At 37.9% G+C, this 17,974-nt stretch overlaps 1 protein-coding gene across 2 annotated transcripts; it reads right to left on the reverse strand.

The window, feature by feature from the left end:
- Nucleotides 1-4,927: 4,927 nt before the first annotated feature.
- LOC128607448 (magnetosome-associated protein MamJ-like) lies at nt 4,928-14,687 on the reverse strand. 2 transcript variants are annotated; one of them, XM_053624313.1, is made up of 2 exons: nt 5,602-6,931; nt 4,928-4,976 (listed from the first exon to the last, which is right to left on the reverse strand). In XM_053624313.1, exon 1 carries the CDS (start codon nt 6,841-6,843, stop codon nt 6,007-6,009), a length of 837 nt encoding a protein of 278 aa, XP_053480288.1. In that variant the 5' UTR covers nt 6,844-6,931; the 3' UTR covers nt 4,928-4,976; nt 5,602-6,006. The 2 variants fall into 2 exon arrangements, with proteins under 2 accessions (XP_053480288.1, XP_053480297.1); XM_053624322.1 differs by lacking the exon at nt 4,928-4,976 and adding an exon at nt 13,765-14,687 and having other exon boundaries at nt 4,995-6,827.
- Between the last annotated feature and the right edge of the window lie 3,287 nt (nt 14,688-17,974).

A 17,974-nucleotide genomic window follows, 5' to 3' on the forward strand; every position in this document is an offset into this window, starting at 1 on the left:
TTCGATTGTTTTACATAGATCTAACGTTTGTCTTCAGAACACATTAATTTACATGGTAGAATTGCATGGAATACTTTGATGCAGCCTTTATCTGCTGTTTGGACTGAAAGTTCTGGCACCCATTCATTTACATTTTATGGCTGAAGACACAGGCATACGAATCATGGATAACCTGGGGTAAATTATCAGTAAATTTTCATTTTTTGGGTGAACTAAAACTTTTAACGGCTTCTGATCATAATTATACATTCGTTTGTGTGCTTCAGCAATATTTTATTGGTCAACTTGTGTACAAGGCTTATACTGAGTGTTTGTAGACAATAAATGTACTGAGCCTTTGAAGTGTGATAATGCTGTGTTTTTTGTTAATTTTATACTTTTATTCTCATTTTGGATAGTTTTATTTATTTAATGTACTAATATGGAGTACATCTAACTTAAATGCTAGTTGAGCCAACTTAGATTGCAGTTGAATTAAGAAGTTGAGATGACTTAACTTAAGTTTTCCTAACTACATTTTATAAGTTACAATTACTTTTTTATTTGTTAAGTGAACTTTTCTATTGAAGTTCACAAAACTCAAAAAAAAAAAAAAAACAAATGGAAAAAGGCCACTTAATATATTAAGTTGAGTAAACCAAAAATTTTTTACAGTGTGGTTTTTTACACTGTTCCTATACTGTGCCATGACTTGTGAGGGTGACTCATGCCGGTGAGCTCATGCAGAGCTCCCTCATCTCTGAATGGTTGTTTGAGATCTGGTGATTCTTAACTGTTGCTTTTCAGCTGTTGTGTCAAGAGTGCAAGTGATTCATTGATTGATATAACCCAGATATAACAACAAGTAGAAAAAATTTTACTGTTTGTGTTTATATTTAGAAAGCTTCCATAAAATCCAAATTGTTAGGATGAAGTCCTCATCCTCAGTGTTGCAGCAGCTATAAATTGTACTGAATTTGGGAGAGCTGCATCTTTGTATGTGTGTGTGTGCGTGTGTGTGTGTGTGGGTGTGGGTGTGTGTGTGTATTAGTGGATGAGTAAAGAGCCCATTATCTGCTATTATGGTTCTTCTATTATAACATGTTGGTTGTACAAAAACAGACTTAATGCAAAGCCATTCATTCACATGGAACCAATGTTCAAATCTAAATCAAGTAAAGTTAATGAACCGGTTTTTCCAGTGTACAAAACAACCAAACCAAAGAAAGTACAAAAGTTAATGTTAATTAATGGCAAAGTTAATGGAAATTGCATTGGGGGCCACAATTAAGGTTTACATTTTTCTACCACTAGAAGGTCCTGCAAAAAATACTTGGTAAATCACATTCTCTGCATAGAAATTTGTCTTGCACCATGCACGCACAAAACCATGCATAAGTTGATAAATTAGACGCTGGTCCGTAACATAGGCTATCAAAGATGTGGTCTAATCAAAGTTAATTTGTGATAGTCATATTAATATGAGTTCATTACCATCAATCCACAGTGAAAAGGGCTGGCACTGGGTCATCATAATTCATTTACTTGTACTATCTTGGTCTACATTTATCTTAATATAATATTTGTTTAACAAACTGATAATCCTGTTAATGACACTCTAGGCAAACCATTTTAATCCCGTTAATGGCACACTAGGCATGACACATTTATGGCATTTGGCAGATGCCCTTATCCAGAGCAACTTACAGAAGTGCTTTGAAGTCACTATCAATAGAAATATCTAATAAATAAATTATTCACAATGCTATCATGTCAACGCTCAGAGCTGGGTCTATGTACACTAAATCAAATCGGTAATCTTCTAATAAAAATCAGTACTTACTTTTCAAGATAGTAATCATACAAGTCACACTTGCTTAGTTACTGCCTTCTAGTCATAATTTGCATCCCTAATTTGGTTTGTGGTTTTTAATTATTTTTTTTTTGGTTACATAGGCTCCCATAGAAATATGAATTGTAACAAATTGAACATTGAAAGCCAGCTACTCTGATTTCCACCCCCTGTTTTCTTTTCTAAGAAATATAGACTTTCCTGTCAGACATTACCCTATTTACCACAGGAGCCTTTTTTTCCGGTTGCCCTGCAAATATGTTAAATCACTTTCCATCACTGGACACTGAACAACTTATAATAACTGGAAAAGGTAGATTCAACCAAAAAAAGCCATGTCATTTATTATATAATGAAGCTGATATAGTGATAGTGAAACTGATGTATAGAAAATTCTAATGGTTTCACAAACTTTCAAGTACCACTGTATACATAGTGTTTTACAATACTACTAACTCAGTATTTATTACTCATCCATACAAAGGTTAATCATTCACATAGTTAAAACCTTCATGGGTAAAATCACAATTGCATTCATGATGACATCATTATGGTAACGGTACAACAAGAATGGAAATACTTGTGTAAATCATCTGACTAATCATCACATCGTGTGCCGTAATACGTGTACATTTCATGTTTGCTTTTGGAAAAAGTGACTTCTAAAACAACAGTAATGCCAGTAATACAAAGATTTCATTCAGGAACCATTATGTGAGATGAATAAAGTAACCCTATGAAGTCATGACACATGACTTTATTATGCAATGGGAAAAAGAGGTAGTAACAGATCATCTAGTGGGAAATCTCACTTTTAGTTTTTTTTTATCTTGTATAAAAAGCAATAGTTCTCATAAATCTGTCTTCCATTTATTTTGGACATTGTTTCTACGGCTGTTATTGGTATGGAATCTTGGTAGGGAGGAAAATTGTCAAAACATATTCTCTGACAAAATGTTTAATTAAGTTTTAATTATATAATTGAGTATAAATGTGGCCTCAATATACCACATTAAGTATATTGAGGCCTATATTCTTGGCAACATAACATAAGCCTGTGCTTTATGTTTAGAGTCTTTGTTTTTGCTCCACGTGTGTTAAATGCAAAGCAGAAGCATGCCGTATGTAAGTTTAAATGAATTAATTAATGGCTCATGGAAGCAGTAACTGGTGCTAATTTAATAAACTCTCCCTCTAGACCCATTGTGCAAAAGAGTCTTCCAGGACATTACAGGTGCATCTCAAAAAATTAGAATATCGTGTAAAAGTTCTTTTTTTTTCCCGTAATTTAATTCAAAAAGTGCAACTTTCATATATTCTTCATTCAGTACACATAAAGTTAAATATTTCAAGCCTTTTTTTGCTTTAATCTTGATGATTACGGCTTACAGCTCATGGAAATGAGATACTGGAAAAACCCAGTACCTCAAAACTATTAGAATAAAGAATTTATAATACAGAAATGTCGACCTGAGAAGAGCTCTAATCAGCTAATTAACTCAAAACACCTGCAAAGGTTTCCCGATCCTTTAATCTCTCAGTCTGGTTCAGTGCACACACTTCTCAGATGAAAGTAAATGTTGCATTTCATTTGGAAATCAAGGTCCCAGAGTCTGGAGGAAGAGTGGAGAGACACAGAGTCCAGGTTAGTTGAAGTCCAGTGTGAAGTTTCCACCGTCAGTGATGATTTGGGGTGCCATGTCATCTGCTGGTGTTGGTCCACTGTGTTTTCTCAAGTCGAGAGTCAATGCAGCGTCTACCAGGAGATTTTAGAGCACTTCATGCTTCCATCTGCTGACAAGCTTTATGCAGATGCTGATTTCCTTTTCCAGCAGGACTTGACACCTGCCCACAGTGCCAAAACTACTAGTAACTGGTTTACTGACCATGGTATTACTGTGCTTGATTGGCCAGCCGACTCACCTGACTCGAACCCCATTAGAGAATCTATGAGAGACACCAGCCCCAACAATACAGACGAGCTGAAGGCCGCTATCAAAGCAACCTGGGCTTCCAGAACACCTCAGCAGTGCCACAGGCTGAGTGCCTCCATGCCACGCCGCATTGATGCAGCAACTCGCGCAAAAGGATTAAAGCCCTGACCGAGTATTGAGTGCATAAATTAACATACTTTTCAGAAGGTCGACATTACTGTATTATAAATTTTTCATTGTAATATTTTGAGATACTGGATTTTTGATTTCCATGAGCTGCAAGCTGTAATCATCAAAATTTTATTAAAAAAGTGAAATATTTCATTTTATGTGTAATGAATCTGGAATATATGTAAGTTCCACTTTTTGAATTAAATTACGGGGAAAAAATTAACTTTTCCATGATATTCAAATTTTTTGAGATGCACCTGTAAGCTGATAAATAGGAATGTATGATAGAATAATCAGACTACAGCTTACCATAGTTTATTCACTCATAGTGAGAAAGAACTGATCTGAAAATAAGAGAACTGAAACTAAGCTCAGTAATCGAAAAAAAGAGCAATTGACCAGCAGAATGAATTGAATCAGGACATTCATTTTCATGGTTTGTCACTGGACTTACAGACAGCAGAGGAATATGGCCTAAATATAGCAGAATGGCACATAAGTGACAATGACAAATGTGTAGCAGTAAGCAGCCACATTAAATTAATTGATTATTTATTGTTTCAAATGAAAATCCTGGGCTTTACGAATTTGCAGTTTTTCATAAGTATTTCTTTCTTTCTTTTTTTTTTACCTAGCCTGCTAGGTTTAAATGTTATAATTTTATTGTGGCAGTTGTATATAACATTTTGCCATCAAAAATGCTTTAGTTGCGCTGTCTGTTTTTGACAAAGGGGGCCCTCTAGTGCCCAAATTGTGGTAAGTAGAAAACACACAATTTCTGCCAAGGAGAAAACACACAATATGCTTGCCTAAAGTGTGTAAGTAAAACAGTTTAGACTGAATTTAACTCTGTGTTTGTGTGTGTGTGTGTGGTATGTGTGTCTGTGTGTGGGTGTCTCAGCTTTAGTTGTACTGCTGAATGTGATGATGTCCCCGATGCTGTCTACACCTGTCCCTGCGCATCAGTGCACAACACTGCATGATGGCCAAGCTCGCTGTGACCTGCCGTCTTCCATCATGACAGAAATATCTGACCCCACCTGCCACATCGATTGGAATATTGATGTAATTGCCTGATCAACTCTGTACCTTTAGATTCATCCTAAATGTCATGTTCATAAAACATCCTGCTCTTGGATTAGGCCAATCAGACTAAAACATACCTAAAAGTGGCTTAGTTAGGATCTGTGATCATCTATTTAGCTGACTTAACGTAGAGATGGCACAATCCTATAACAGCAAAAAACTGAACAGCAAAGAATTGGATTTTTAAATGTGTTTTTTTTTTTGTTTGTTTTGTTTTGTTTTGTTTTGTACCTGGAAATGTTTACATATATAAAGACTCGGTTGTATTTTTTATTTATTTTGTTAGGACTGACTTTTAATCTATTCATACTTTATAATTACTTGTTTATTACTTATTAATTACCTATACCATGGTCTGTCTGAATACTGAATACTCAGTTCTGATTGGCTGGAAGGTGCATTCAACCCACAGGGACAGTGCCCTCCACTAATACTGGCACCCTTGGTAAATATGAGCAAAGAAAGCTGTGAAAAAACTGGCTCTACTCTAATGGATATCAAACAATTGCAAACAAAACAAGTTTATAAAAATAAAAATAAAAACTTTGTTAAATATAGGTGTGCAACAATTATTCGCACCTCGGACAGGAACTTGGCTTGGGAGGCCGTCTCTTCGATGTCGGACAGGAACTTGGCTTGAGAAGTCGTCTCTTCGACCTCAACAGTAACTTGGCTTGAGAGGCCGTCTCGTCACCCTTGGACAGGAACTTGACTTTATGCTCGAGCTCTGCTGTGGCACTGGGGAGAAGGTCGCCATGTTGACCTCCGACTGAGGGTTTGGAGTTGAGACTACCTCGTGGGTCAAGAGCTGGAACTCTGGGGAGGATGTCACCATGTTGACCTCCAACTGGGGCTCTGGAGCTGAAGTCACCACATTGACCTCAAACAAGTGTTCAGCCTGTGAGACCACCTCATAGGTCTCATGCTGAAACTCTGGGGAGGAGGTCATCATGTTGACCTCCAACTGGGGTTCTGGAGCTGAGACTACCTCGTGGGTCTCAGGTTGGAGCTCTGCAGATGAGGTCGCCACGTTGATGTTAACTGGGGTTCTAGAGCTGAGACTACTTCGTGGGTCTCGTGCTGGAGCTCTGTAGATGAGACCACCTCATGGATCTCATGCTGGAGCTCTGGGGAGGAGGCTGCTACGTTGAGCTCTGGCTGGAGCTCAGCAGGTGAGACCACCTCATGGGTCTCAGGTTGGAGCTCTGCAGATGAGGTCGCCACGTTGACCTCCGGCTGGAGTTCTGCGGATGAGACGATCTCGTGGGTCTCAGGTTGGAGTTCTGTGGAGGAAGTCGCGACGTTGACCTCCGGCTGGAGCTCGGCAGGTGACACCACCTCATGGATCTCAGATTGGAGCTCTGGATAGGAGGTCGCCATGATGACCTCCGGCTGGAGCTTGGCAAGTGAGACCACCTTGTGGGTCTCAGGTTGGAGCTCTGCCCTTGCTCTCTTGTGGAGCCGTTTGTGGGTACGCGACTCCTTCATGAATAGTTCCACAAATTGAGTTACATTGTTGAGGGCACTGGACCCTGACCTGGCCAGATACTCCGCCCAATCACGGTTCTTGCCATAAAGCTGGGACACAATGAACCCGAGCCACTGCCTCTTGTCTGGCCTGGGGACATTTGGCAATGGAACATGAACTGCCTGGGGTAGCCGCCCAATCCATAATTCGGGTCCGGGAGTTCTATGTCCATCCACTGGGGAAACTGGACTGACATGAATGGTGGCCAGACATTTCCATGTACACTGGTGTGATGCTCTCCCCGCTCTCCTGCTGCATCCATAGTAGGCAAAGTATTCTTTCTCGTAATTCATGTAATGGAGGTAGGACAGATACAAATGCAGATAAGAGTTTTATTATATGAGAGACAGGCAGACAAATCCAAATCTTGAAACATAGACGTGGTCATAAACAGGCAGTAGGTCAGACGGTCGACAAACAGGCATAAACGAGACAAAACAAGAATCAAGAACAAGGGCGAGAACAAGATCAAAACAATAACACGTATCGAGAAACAAATGCTTGGTATACGGAAACTCACGTAATACTTCACGACGTACAAGATATACGAGGGGTTTAAATAACAAACATAATCGGGGTGAAAAACAAAACAGCTGAGACTAATGATGACACATACGGGAAACAACCAATGACAATACAGGGGCGGAGACAGAACATAAACCATAACAAATGCACGTGTCAAAAGTAAAAATGTCAGTGTCACTGAAAACCCAAAAGCGTGCGCTTGCTTTGAGCTTGCGCTTTGAACTCGCACATCGAACTTGCGGCTCGGGTTTCCAAGCACACTGCATGCTACAGCGCTTGCTCGAAGGGAGATCTTGATGGATAAAACGTGTTAGTGCTGTAAACTTTTGTTGATTATAGAGCTTATTTTTTGCAATAATCCAAAAGCCTATGTGAAAATCCTGTTGGGTTTTTGTCGAGGGAACCGTTGTGATGCTAACTTCCAGGTTCCAGTACAAAATGACGTCACCCCTGCGTCACCGCTCTATTGGGTGATTTATCTGCGTCTCTCCTCCTGTAAACACTGTTATTGCCTTTTCTGCATACGCCTGAATTGTTTTCATTTGGTTGCATATTGTTATATTGGATTTCATATTTTCATTTGGTTGATGACATTTTTATTTTTACTCATCCTATATTTTGGGTACAATTGAATTTATATTTTGCTTCTACGAGATGATGCACTTAAAGGACCAGTGTAATTTGATGCAAAGATTTGTACATTAGCAGGAATGTAGCAAAACATGGAGGTGAAAGCAGCAGTCTGTTTATCTAAATATGAAAGTGCAATAAAAATATGTTGTCCCTAAAATCAATGAATAATCGTGATAAATAATTGTGATCTCAATATTGATCAAAATAATGATCATTTTGGCCATAATTTGTTACGCCAAATTGGTTGCTATGCGGCTCACGTGACTCTTTATTGTCATTCGCTTCCTGCCTGAGTTCTAGTTTCTGTTTGAGGATGTCCTTGATTTAACCCAGGTGTCTTTAGTTTAGAGCAATCATGTTAGTTATTTAAACGCCTCATGTTGCTGCGCACGTCGCGCGGCATTAACCTGAACTCGACTGAATCGACCCACACGATTCGGGACTGGACTAAGAGAGACAAAGCTAAAGAGTTGCAGCAAAGCAACACCAAGCCAAGCAAGTTGTGTGTTCATGCCATGCCATAGTTGAGTGTTCATGCCATGCCATAGTTGAGTGTTTATGCCATGCCATAGTTGTGCGTTCATGTCAAGCCATAGTTAAGTGTTCATCCCATGCCTCAGTTAAGAGTGTTCATGCCATGCCTAAGTTAGATGAGGGTTTCCTACCTTAGTTTAAGGAATGTTCATGTCTTAATTTAAGGAACGTTCATGTCTTAGTTGAAGGAGGGTTCATGTCTTGGATTAAAGAACGTTCATGTATTAGTTTAAGGAGTGTTCAGGCCTTAGTTCAATTAGTGTTTCCATTCCATGTCCTTTGTTTGAGTTTCAAATAAAGACTTCCCTCCTGCGCTTACTTCCTGTCCAAGTCTCGTTCCATAACAAATTGTACAGCCCTACTCAGACATCTGGCAAGACCTTCAGTTTGCAAACACTGTCTTTCTTCTCATGATCACAAATTCACAGCAAAATTTTTCTGGACTGCAATACAATTCATGTTACTAATTTCACTGATCGACTAGATCAAGGTTAATGGAATTTCTTCCAAGTTGTGTGTATATTACTCAGCTGCAGACTGTAATAATACTTTCACGTAATGTGATCCTACACACACAGCTGCTATTTCGAGAAAGCTTCTGTCTACATTTTTTAACCCCGTCCTTCCTTTTTTCCTTCTTTTGATTTCTTCATCAGAACACCCCAGTGGTCAAATATGCCAATGGAGAGCTTGATTATAAATACCCAGTCATCGCTGCTACAATGGAATCAGTCACAGTCGATGGGTGCAATGGCTCCCTGGTCTTTGACATCTCCTGCCCTAAAACTGGCGTATGTCATTTATTTATCATTTATCATTTATTTATAATTCAAATGCCCCAACACATAGTACTAGAAATACTGTCCTACTGTCCTAGTACATAATTTGTCATCATTATGATCTTTGTTAGCATTTTATAACAGCTACAGACATCTAATAAATGTCAGTAATGTAGTTCTTACACGTACACAGCTGCTTTTGGCTTTCTGTATTGAGTTTGATTGTTTCCTTTGTATTGCAGGTGACCAAGTCACTTCCATTTTCATGTGAGTTTTTTAAAGCAGAGCATTTCCAATCTCAAAATGTTGTTGAATGTGAGACTACAGTTAATCCTGTCGATTTTCGTGTATGAAAGCAGATGACATCAATTTTGTGTGCATCAGGTTTAAGCTACATGGACTTGCCTATAATAAACCCAAGGAATTTTAATAAAACATGAATGCAAAAACATTTAAGAATCAAAAGAAAATCTCAAATAAGCTCCACTGATTACATTTATAATAAATAAATTTGAATGTTTTTAAAGATTTTTAATAAACCCAAATTAGCCTTCCCTAACGCAAAGGCATGAAAAAAATTCAACTAAACTAAAAAAAAAAACAACTAAAAAAAATGAAAAGTAAGTTTTTTAATCAGTCCCTCCGGGATTTTGCGATTGCAGAAATTAATGCAAAATCAAGCAAAGTCCACAATATTTGGAGGAGCTTTTTCAAAATTACCCCAGATGTTCTGCCGATTTGGGCCAAGACGCATCGTGTGACATCACCATAACGCGCATTCAGCCAAAGCCTACTTCAATTCATGTGCATTGAACATGAGTACAGCAAAAAAGTCTCATTTACCAACAAACATCACTGTGAAAGACCATGCAAAAACAATTTCGTGCAATTGCAATTTTGCCAATTCAAGTAGTTTTCCGCACAAAAAGCACAAAAAACTCCACAAGTTGCATCACAAATTTTGACAATAGAAGCTGCAGCAATTACAAAAACACTCCATGAAATACTGTACAAACTGTTTCATAGGAAAATGAGCATACACCTTTGTGGATTATGGAGGAAGACAGTAGGAGGGGATTTACAGTAAAACCTGCTCTACTTGCAAAACCATTTAAGTGCAAGTCAAAGCCCTATATTGTCATGTGCACAGAAGTACAATGAAATTCTACTTGCATGTCAATCCTCAGAGATACACACAGCAACACAGAGTGTGTTTAGATACAGGCACATACGTGCATTAATCGGGAGCTGCTTCCCGTTTGTTTTCCACCGGATAGGTGTAGCATTTCCTGCATTTATTCTGAACAACAGGATGCACAGAGGAAAATGATATGCAAAATTTAATTATCAACTATTTTAAAAAAGTAAACACTGGTATGTCTGTTGTCTAATGGGAGCACATGACTGGCCAATGAGGAGATGCAAGTCTGAGATGATTTAATCTTTATACTGAACATGCTTATGCTTCGACTCTTTGACTCTGTCTCTCTCTCTCTCTCTTTCTCTTGCTCTCTCTCTCAGTTGCCTTTGTGCTGGATTTCAAAGGGCTAAATCCTTGTAATTGATGAGGCTGATTTACAGCATTGCTGCAATTCTCACTTCTGAAATATGGCCAAAGGCGTGCAAGAAATACAGAAGTAAAATCTAAAAGAGGAAATAAAAGCATTACTGAAGCCTATACTGAAATCTATGTATAACCTTTGTCTTTCTATCTCCTCACAAACAATTTTAACCATATCAAACCATATCATGTCGAATTATAATCGGTGCCAAAAATCACAAAAAAAACACCACAACATCCTGTATGGACTGCATAAAGACCTGAAAACTACTATTGATTTTAGTGAAAAATCCATTAGTTTTCCATTTACTTCAATTAATAATTACATAGTCATCATATGGCATCTTAAATCCTACATTGTGTACACACAATGTTTTTTTCATAGATAAATGCTACACATACACAAGTCCTAAAATTCTGAATTTTTAATGCAAAATAAATTCAACTACTACTGTATTTTTTATATTGTATAAATGTGTTTACAAAATTATTTTCTTATAATGCATGAGCAAAATATACTACAGTATCTGTAGCATTATGTCGATACTGCCAAAGTCACACTGAACTACACTTCCCATCAGCCCCAGCATGTCACATGCCTAACTATATTATCACCTGTTTCACCCTGATGAGCACCTCTATATAAGCTCTAGTTTGTCAGCGTCCCACCATCAAGCTTTTGTTGTTGCATTTGTGTGTACAATAGTTTTGTTCATAATCTGCCTGCTTTTGTCCTGTCTTGTCCTGTCCTGTCCTGTCCTGTCCTGTCTTGTCTTGTCCTGTTTAGGTTTATGGTTCTTGTTTTCACACTTTAAGTTGTTTTTGCACTTTATACATCTGCTGCCTCTACAAATCCCTGACACATTACTTTTTACACTAAAGGAGCCATGTTTTAGCAAGTGTTTACTCAATGTTTCAGGATCAGTATTGGAAAAGAAAATGTAACATTGTAGTATCTGTAGTAAACATGCTCACACTTGTCTTGACAAAACACAGAGCAGCTAGGGCTATAGGAAAATTCAGTTTCAAACACGTGACAGGCGTTGCCTAATGAGAGCTTAAATTTAAAAAAAAAAAAAAAACAAAAAAAAAAAAAACTCCATTGTTTTGCACTTATTTGCAGCCGACAACCATGCAGGATATTCAACACAGCATAAATGTGTCTGTCATACCTTTAAATATTAACCTCTCAAGAGGTTCTCTGTGCTCATCTAAATATTAACCACTCAAATTTGCTTTGCTGTTGACACTCATTTCCAGCATGTTTTGTGACTAGTGTGCTCATGTTTGCAGGTCAGAATGATGCCCGCCGTTCAACATCCAAAGGTACAGTAATACTTGACATTGACCTGCCGTTACAGTTCAGAGCACACCTGAGTGTACTGAAAGCCAAGCTCAACTGATTAAACAGGTGGAATCAGTTGTGGCTCCTGCTTGCTTGGAATGAAAACCTGCACTCACACCAGCCCTTTCCTGATAAGATGGGACACCCCTGGTTTATACAGTAGCAACCTGTTTTGTTTTTAAGCCCTTCCAGCCCTGCAGATCCCTTGCTCTGCAAAATGTATTTTTTTTTTAAATGTAACTTGATGGTCAGCATCAGGGGAACTGAAATATTCTAACACAGCAAACAAATTTCCTGTTTTGCTGGATTAGATGCAAAGCAAGGTTATTATTGTTAACGAAAACAACTAAAACTATCAGTATAAAAAAAGGCATTTTTGTTAACTGAAATAAAAAAAACAAATGTGAGTTTACAAATAAACAAAAACTAAACCACAACTATAATGGCCACCTGCAATAAGAATGATAACTAAATCGAATTTCAGATAATACAACTTACGATTTCGTATTTTAAATGTTGGGTAGTCTGACTTAAGAACAGAGGTTGAACAGAGTGGATCCATCATTCAGTACGTTTACATGGACAACAATAATCCGATTTCAACCCGATTAAGACAATACTCTGATTAAGAAACTACTTGGTAAAAAGTGATTATTGATGACCTTAATCCGGCTAAAGTCATACTCGAAGTAAACACAAATCAAATTAATCAAGCGGTTTGGGACGCAGCCGTGCTCTCGTTTACCGTAAAACGGTTGAGCGCTGCCGTGTGTGATCGTGTCCTGTTGCAAAATGCGGTGAAAACTCCCACATGACGTTAATAGTGTGATTAAAGTGTTACACGTGTTATACGTCGATAATGCGACTAAAACAGGAATACTCCACACGACTTAATTCCATTTGTGTTTACTTCGAGTATGACTTTAGTCGGATTAAGGTCAAAATCAATAATAGCTGTTTACATGCTAGTTTCTTAATCAGAGTATTGTCTTAATCGGGTTAATATCTGGATTATTGTTGTCCATGTAAACGTGCTAACTGTTACAAAAAGCTATTACAAAAACCACCCACGAAGTTATAGCAAAAACGAAGAAAACTTGCACTTTCCCCACGGTCCCTTACTTACAGTTCCGCCTAGAGTGAGCATTCTCGGCATAACGTACATTGCGAACGGCTTTAGCGGACCAGTGCTCATTATATCGAGCGAAAATAATGAAAACGAAGCTTGTGAAACAGTATTAGCTTTGTCCTTTTAGCGGTAATACTGTTTAGATGTTTTTGGGCAAGTCGTTTTGGAGTTAATGCCATTTATCACCGAAAACAAAATGAACTTGACTCCTCTTATAAGAACTCCTTGGTACAGCAGTAGTTTAGTAGCAGTGGAGCACTAATACCGAAATATGCAGCCTATGGCAAGTAAACATGATTTGATATTTGTAAATACATTTACAAAAATCAAGGCTTTTACCATGATGTTAAAAAATGTAATAAATACAAACTGAAAGTAAGGTTTTTCGAAAGATAAAAATGAAACCAAAACTGTTTCTTCACCGTTAAATCTAGCCTAAGTGAAGTACAAAATAAATCAATAAAACTGTAATAACCCTGCTGCAAAGTGTTAGTGTAGACCTTCTGTAGGCATCCACAAGGTTCCCAACCCTGGTCCCTGCACACTTAGTTTGTGTTGGAGCAGTGAAATGTTCAGGAGAGGAGATACTCCAGGACCAGCTGGGGTAATAGACTGCTCAGACAGTGTTATATAGAAAGAAATATTTGTTGCATCAAAAAAAAAAAAAAAAAGGGATCAAATGCACGTTCAAAAAAAGTTGATTCCTACCTTGGCATTTGCATGGGTCGTGTCCACTGTCAACGAACAACTAACACAGAAAACCTACACACCTACAGACACACATCAGTTGCATGCAACTGTGCATAACAGCTCTGCAGAAGGCGGGGTTGTGTTGAAAGCTTGCACGCGTTTTTAAACAATAACAAAACAAGCTTATGTGGCTTTTATGAATCTCTACAGGAAGTCATTGGAAGTGCTCATCTTCTAGGGTGAACTTTAGTTCTGTAATAATGATGTTGAAGTTCTACCAGGAGTCTTTTCTTTTAGTGTTTTTTTGTTGTTTGTGCAAATTAGGAAATGTTTTCATCCCTTTCTCCTTTATAAAGATCATATTGTAAAAGGATCTTCCTAGATTTGAAGAGGTTTTCTCGTTTGTCAGGCATTTCAGTGGGTAGTGATGTGTCGTTCATGAACGGTTCGTTCATTCTGAAGAAATCTTTCATGTGACTCGGGAACAACGAGTTGTCTTAGAGAGTGATTCACTCATTTTTGAGCGCGTATGTGCTACAGCATCCACATAGGTTCTGTACAGAAAATAGAAATGATTAGTTCACGTCTCGAGTCTTCAGATTCGGAGTCGTTCGTTCTTCCGGTGACCGCCCCACTGGGGTCGCACTAGGCTTTAAGACGACGCTGCAAATATGGGACAGGATATGACATCATCCGTCAAAATTTTTGCTGCTTCACACAAGTTGTTTTTATAATCTTTCAAAGCTGTGTTGTAAAGTAGCTCGACTTCCATTTTTGAATTGATTTGAATTCAAAAGTAAGGAAGTGAGTCTGGAATTACTAACGACTCGTTTCAGCTGTGAATCGGTTCCTTCTTTTGGGAGTCTGACGTGGGCTTTGATTTTTTAAACTTTTATGCAGAGATTTATACATTCACAAACAGCAGTATAACACTACATGAAATTTAATATTTGAAAAACCATAATAAGTGCACTTTAAAGTAAACCACTTGTTTGTTTGTTTTTTTTTAAGGATCCTCCGGTGCTTCCATATATACACCCCTCTACAGTAAGTATACAAGAGTGTGTGCATGTGTCAAGAGCATCATTACATTATCTTGTAATTCTGTGTATATGGAGGAAAATATGAATATTCATTTTCAAATTTTCCTTCCTTCCAGTGTTGCTGATTACTGGGATCACTAACATCATCCTTCTCACTATCTAAGGTATGCATGTGGTCAGGGCCAGAGTGGGACCCATTTTGAGCCCAAGTCCAGACCTTTTTTTCTTTTTTCATGGTGGAAGAACTTGGATAAATTAAGTGATAGTTCAGTTCCTACTATCCCGTTTCATACCTTCCTTTATGAAAGTATTATCACTCGCAGCAAGAGCAAATGGCAAACACACTATACAGTAGACTTACAGAGAATGAGTTTTTTCATTGTATTTCAGTCACTTGTGGTTGGTTCCATCCTTGCTGTGATGAACCTATGCTATGGGATGTTTTGGAGGCTGCTGAGGATGATGTTATGTTTTCAATTATATTTCTGTTTGTACTATGTGCTAGTGATGTCAGATTCTACAACAAATTGTTCTTTTGAGTCGATTCTGAGGAAGTAACCGGTTGAGCGGATTCACAAACTCAAACTGAATCGAACTTTAGTTCTGGGTTGATGACGCAAGACGCACAGCCGAAGTAGCACGCTCCGAGGCATGTCCGACTCCAAAAGAACCGAATGAGCAGATTCAACTAACTGTCGAAGTTTGAATTATTTAAAACTATTTGCAAACTAAGGTCTCGAGAATTTGAAGTAGGCGTTTTACTCGATGATGTTACAATTTCTACAATTTAATATATTTGTTTTCCAGTTGTGAACATGGGATTTTTATGTTTCATTAGGCTTAATGGATGCTGTTGTTGTGATGGACATTTGAAGAAATCTGATTTTCTTCCATTTATGTATCAACAACAACTTAGTAGCCTTTATAATGACAAGCCAGTGTGTATGCCATGAGCCTGAGACCCAGTTTGAGATTAATGAGTTATTCTTTCTATATAATTTAGACACGTAGATCATATCCGCATTTGTGCATCAGTGTCTGTAATGTGTGCTGCAGGTGCAAAACTTTAATGTAGGAAACTTGTAAAAGATGTAGGCTACTCGATATTGGTCAGTCGTATCCAGCATGAAGGATCAGTGCATGAAACTCATTAACAAACACCATTAACTTAAGTGAATGAAAGGCAATAATCAGCCATACGCGTTCACACAAATGGCTTTATTGACTGGACAAACTTCTTTAACTCAAACTAGTGCACTGCGAAAATGCTGAATTGTATTCTCATTTACACATATAATTTTACACATATAGCTACACATCCTGACATATTTGCGCGCACTGTATGAGTTGTATTGAGTTGTATATGCTCATCTTTTTTCACCTTCACTTGTCTGTCGTTTTGCCTATAAGCATATATTCTATTCTGTTTAGATATTTTCATTTATTTGTACATTATATTCTGTGTTAATAGAGCAATTGCAAAGTCTTTACTTTTCATTGTTGATAATATCCTACCAAAACAAGACAAAGCATAATTTGGTCAATTTAGTGAGTTAAAATTAATTAATTAGCAAGTTTAAGTATATTAAAGTATAAGTATATTAAAGCACAGAACATTTTGGCTTTGCTTGGCACAACACAGTGACAGTTTCTTTTTTTTGTGTTAAGGATCATCACTGGGAAGAAGACAGAGAACTGACACTGACAGGATGAGCATCATTCATATATATATATAATGTCACTCTTCCTTATTAGGAACTGCTGTACACCTGCCCATTTATGCAGTTATCCAATCAGCCAATCATGTGAAAGCAGCACAGTGTATAAAATCATGCAAGTAAAGGTTAAGAGCTTCTGTTAATGTTCACATCAAATATCAGAAAGAAGAAAGGGTGATCTCTGTGACTTTAAATTGTGGCATCGTTGTTGCTCCCTGGGATAGGCTTCAGGTTCCCCACAACCCAGTAGGATAACCGGTATAGAAAATGGATGGATGGATGGTGGTCAATGTGGTCTTCTGCCTTTTTAGCTCATCAACCTCAAGGTTTGATGTTTTGTGCATGCTAAGTTGCTTTTCTGCTCACCACAGTTATGAAGAGGGATTATATGAGTTACTGGATCCTTCCTGGCAGCTCAAATTAATCTGGCCATTTTCCTCTTGCCTCTCTAATCAACCAGGCGTTTCCACCCACAGAACTATAACTTACTCACTGTTTTTTTTTCGTTTTTTTCTCACCATCCTGTGTAAACTCTACAGACTGCTGTGTGTGAAATTCACAGATCAGCAGTTTATGAAATACTCAAACCAGCTCATTTTGCACCAACAACCATGCCACGGTTAAAGTCACAGAGATCACACTTTTTCCACATAATTGGCTGATAAGTTAACTGCAGGAATGTGCAGGTGTTCAGATGTTCCTAATAAAGTGAATGATAATATGATAAACATGTCTAATAAATATTAATAAAATGCTTTATATGATTTGAAATATGTTATATATATATACACAGTATTATATAGCACTACCATATGGTTTGATAATAAGCTATAATGAGATTTATACTCCTAATATTATTATTATAAAAAATACATATCATACAATTAAAATGTATAATATACAAGTATAATATATAATGTATGTGTATATATATACTCAGCAAAGAAAGAAATGTCCTCTCACATTGCACTGCTTTTATTTCCAGCAGATTTCTTAATGTGTAAATATTTATATTAACATAAACAGAAATGGAATAATGAGTCCCTGAACAAAGGGGGGGTCCATATTAAAAGCAACAGTCAGTATGTGGTGTGTTCACCAGCTGCTTTAAGTACTACAGGGATGAGATGCATCCTCATGGACTGCACCAGATTTGTCCGTTCTTGCTGTGAGATGTTACTCCATTCTTCCACCAAGGCATTCACAAGTTCTCGATCACATCTGGGGGTCACATGGATACATGTAATTTTCTACTGCAAGGACAATCAGCTGTCCTTCCGTTCTCTCTGTAGCACTGTCTTACATTACAGACATTGCAGTTTATTGCTCTGGCCACATCTGCAGTCCTCATGCCTCCCTGCAGCAGGTCTATGGCATGTTCACGCAGGTGAGCAGGAACACTAGGCATCTTTCTTCTGGTGTTTTTCAGAGTCAGTAGAAAGGTCTCTTTAGTGTCCTAATTTACTG

Source organism: Ictalurus furcatus, chromosome 1 (genome assembly GCF_023375685.1).
Source record: "Ictalurus furcatus strain D&B chromosome 1, Billie_1.0, whole genome shotgun sequence".
NCBI classification, from domain to species: domain Eukaryota; kingdom Metazoa; phylum Chordata; class Actinopteri; order Siluriformes; family Ictaluridae; genus Ictalurus; species Ictalurus furcatus.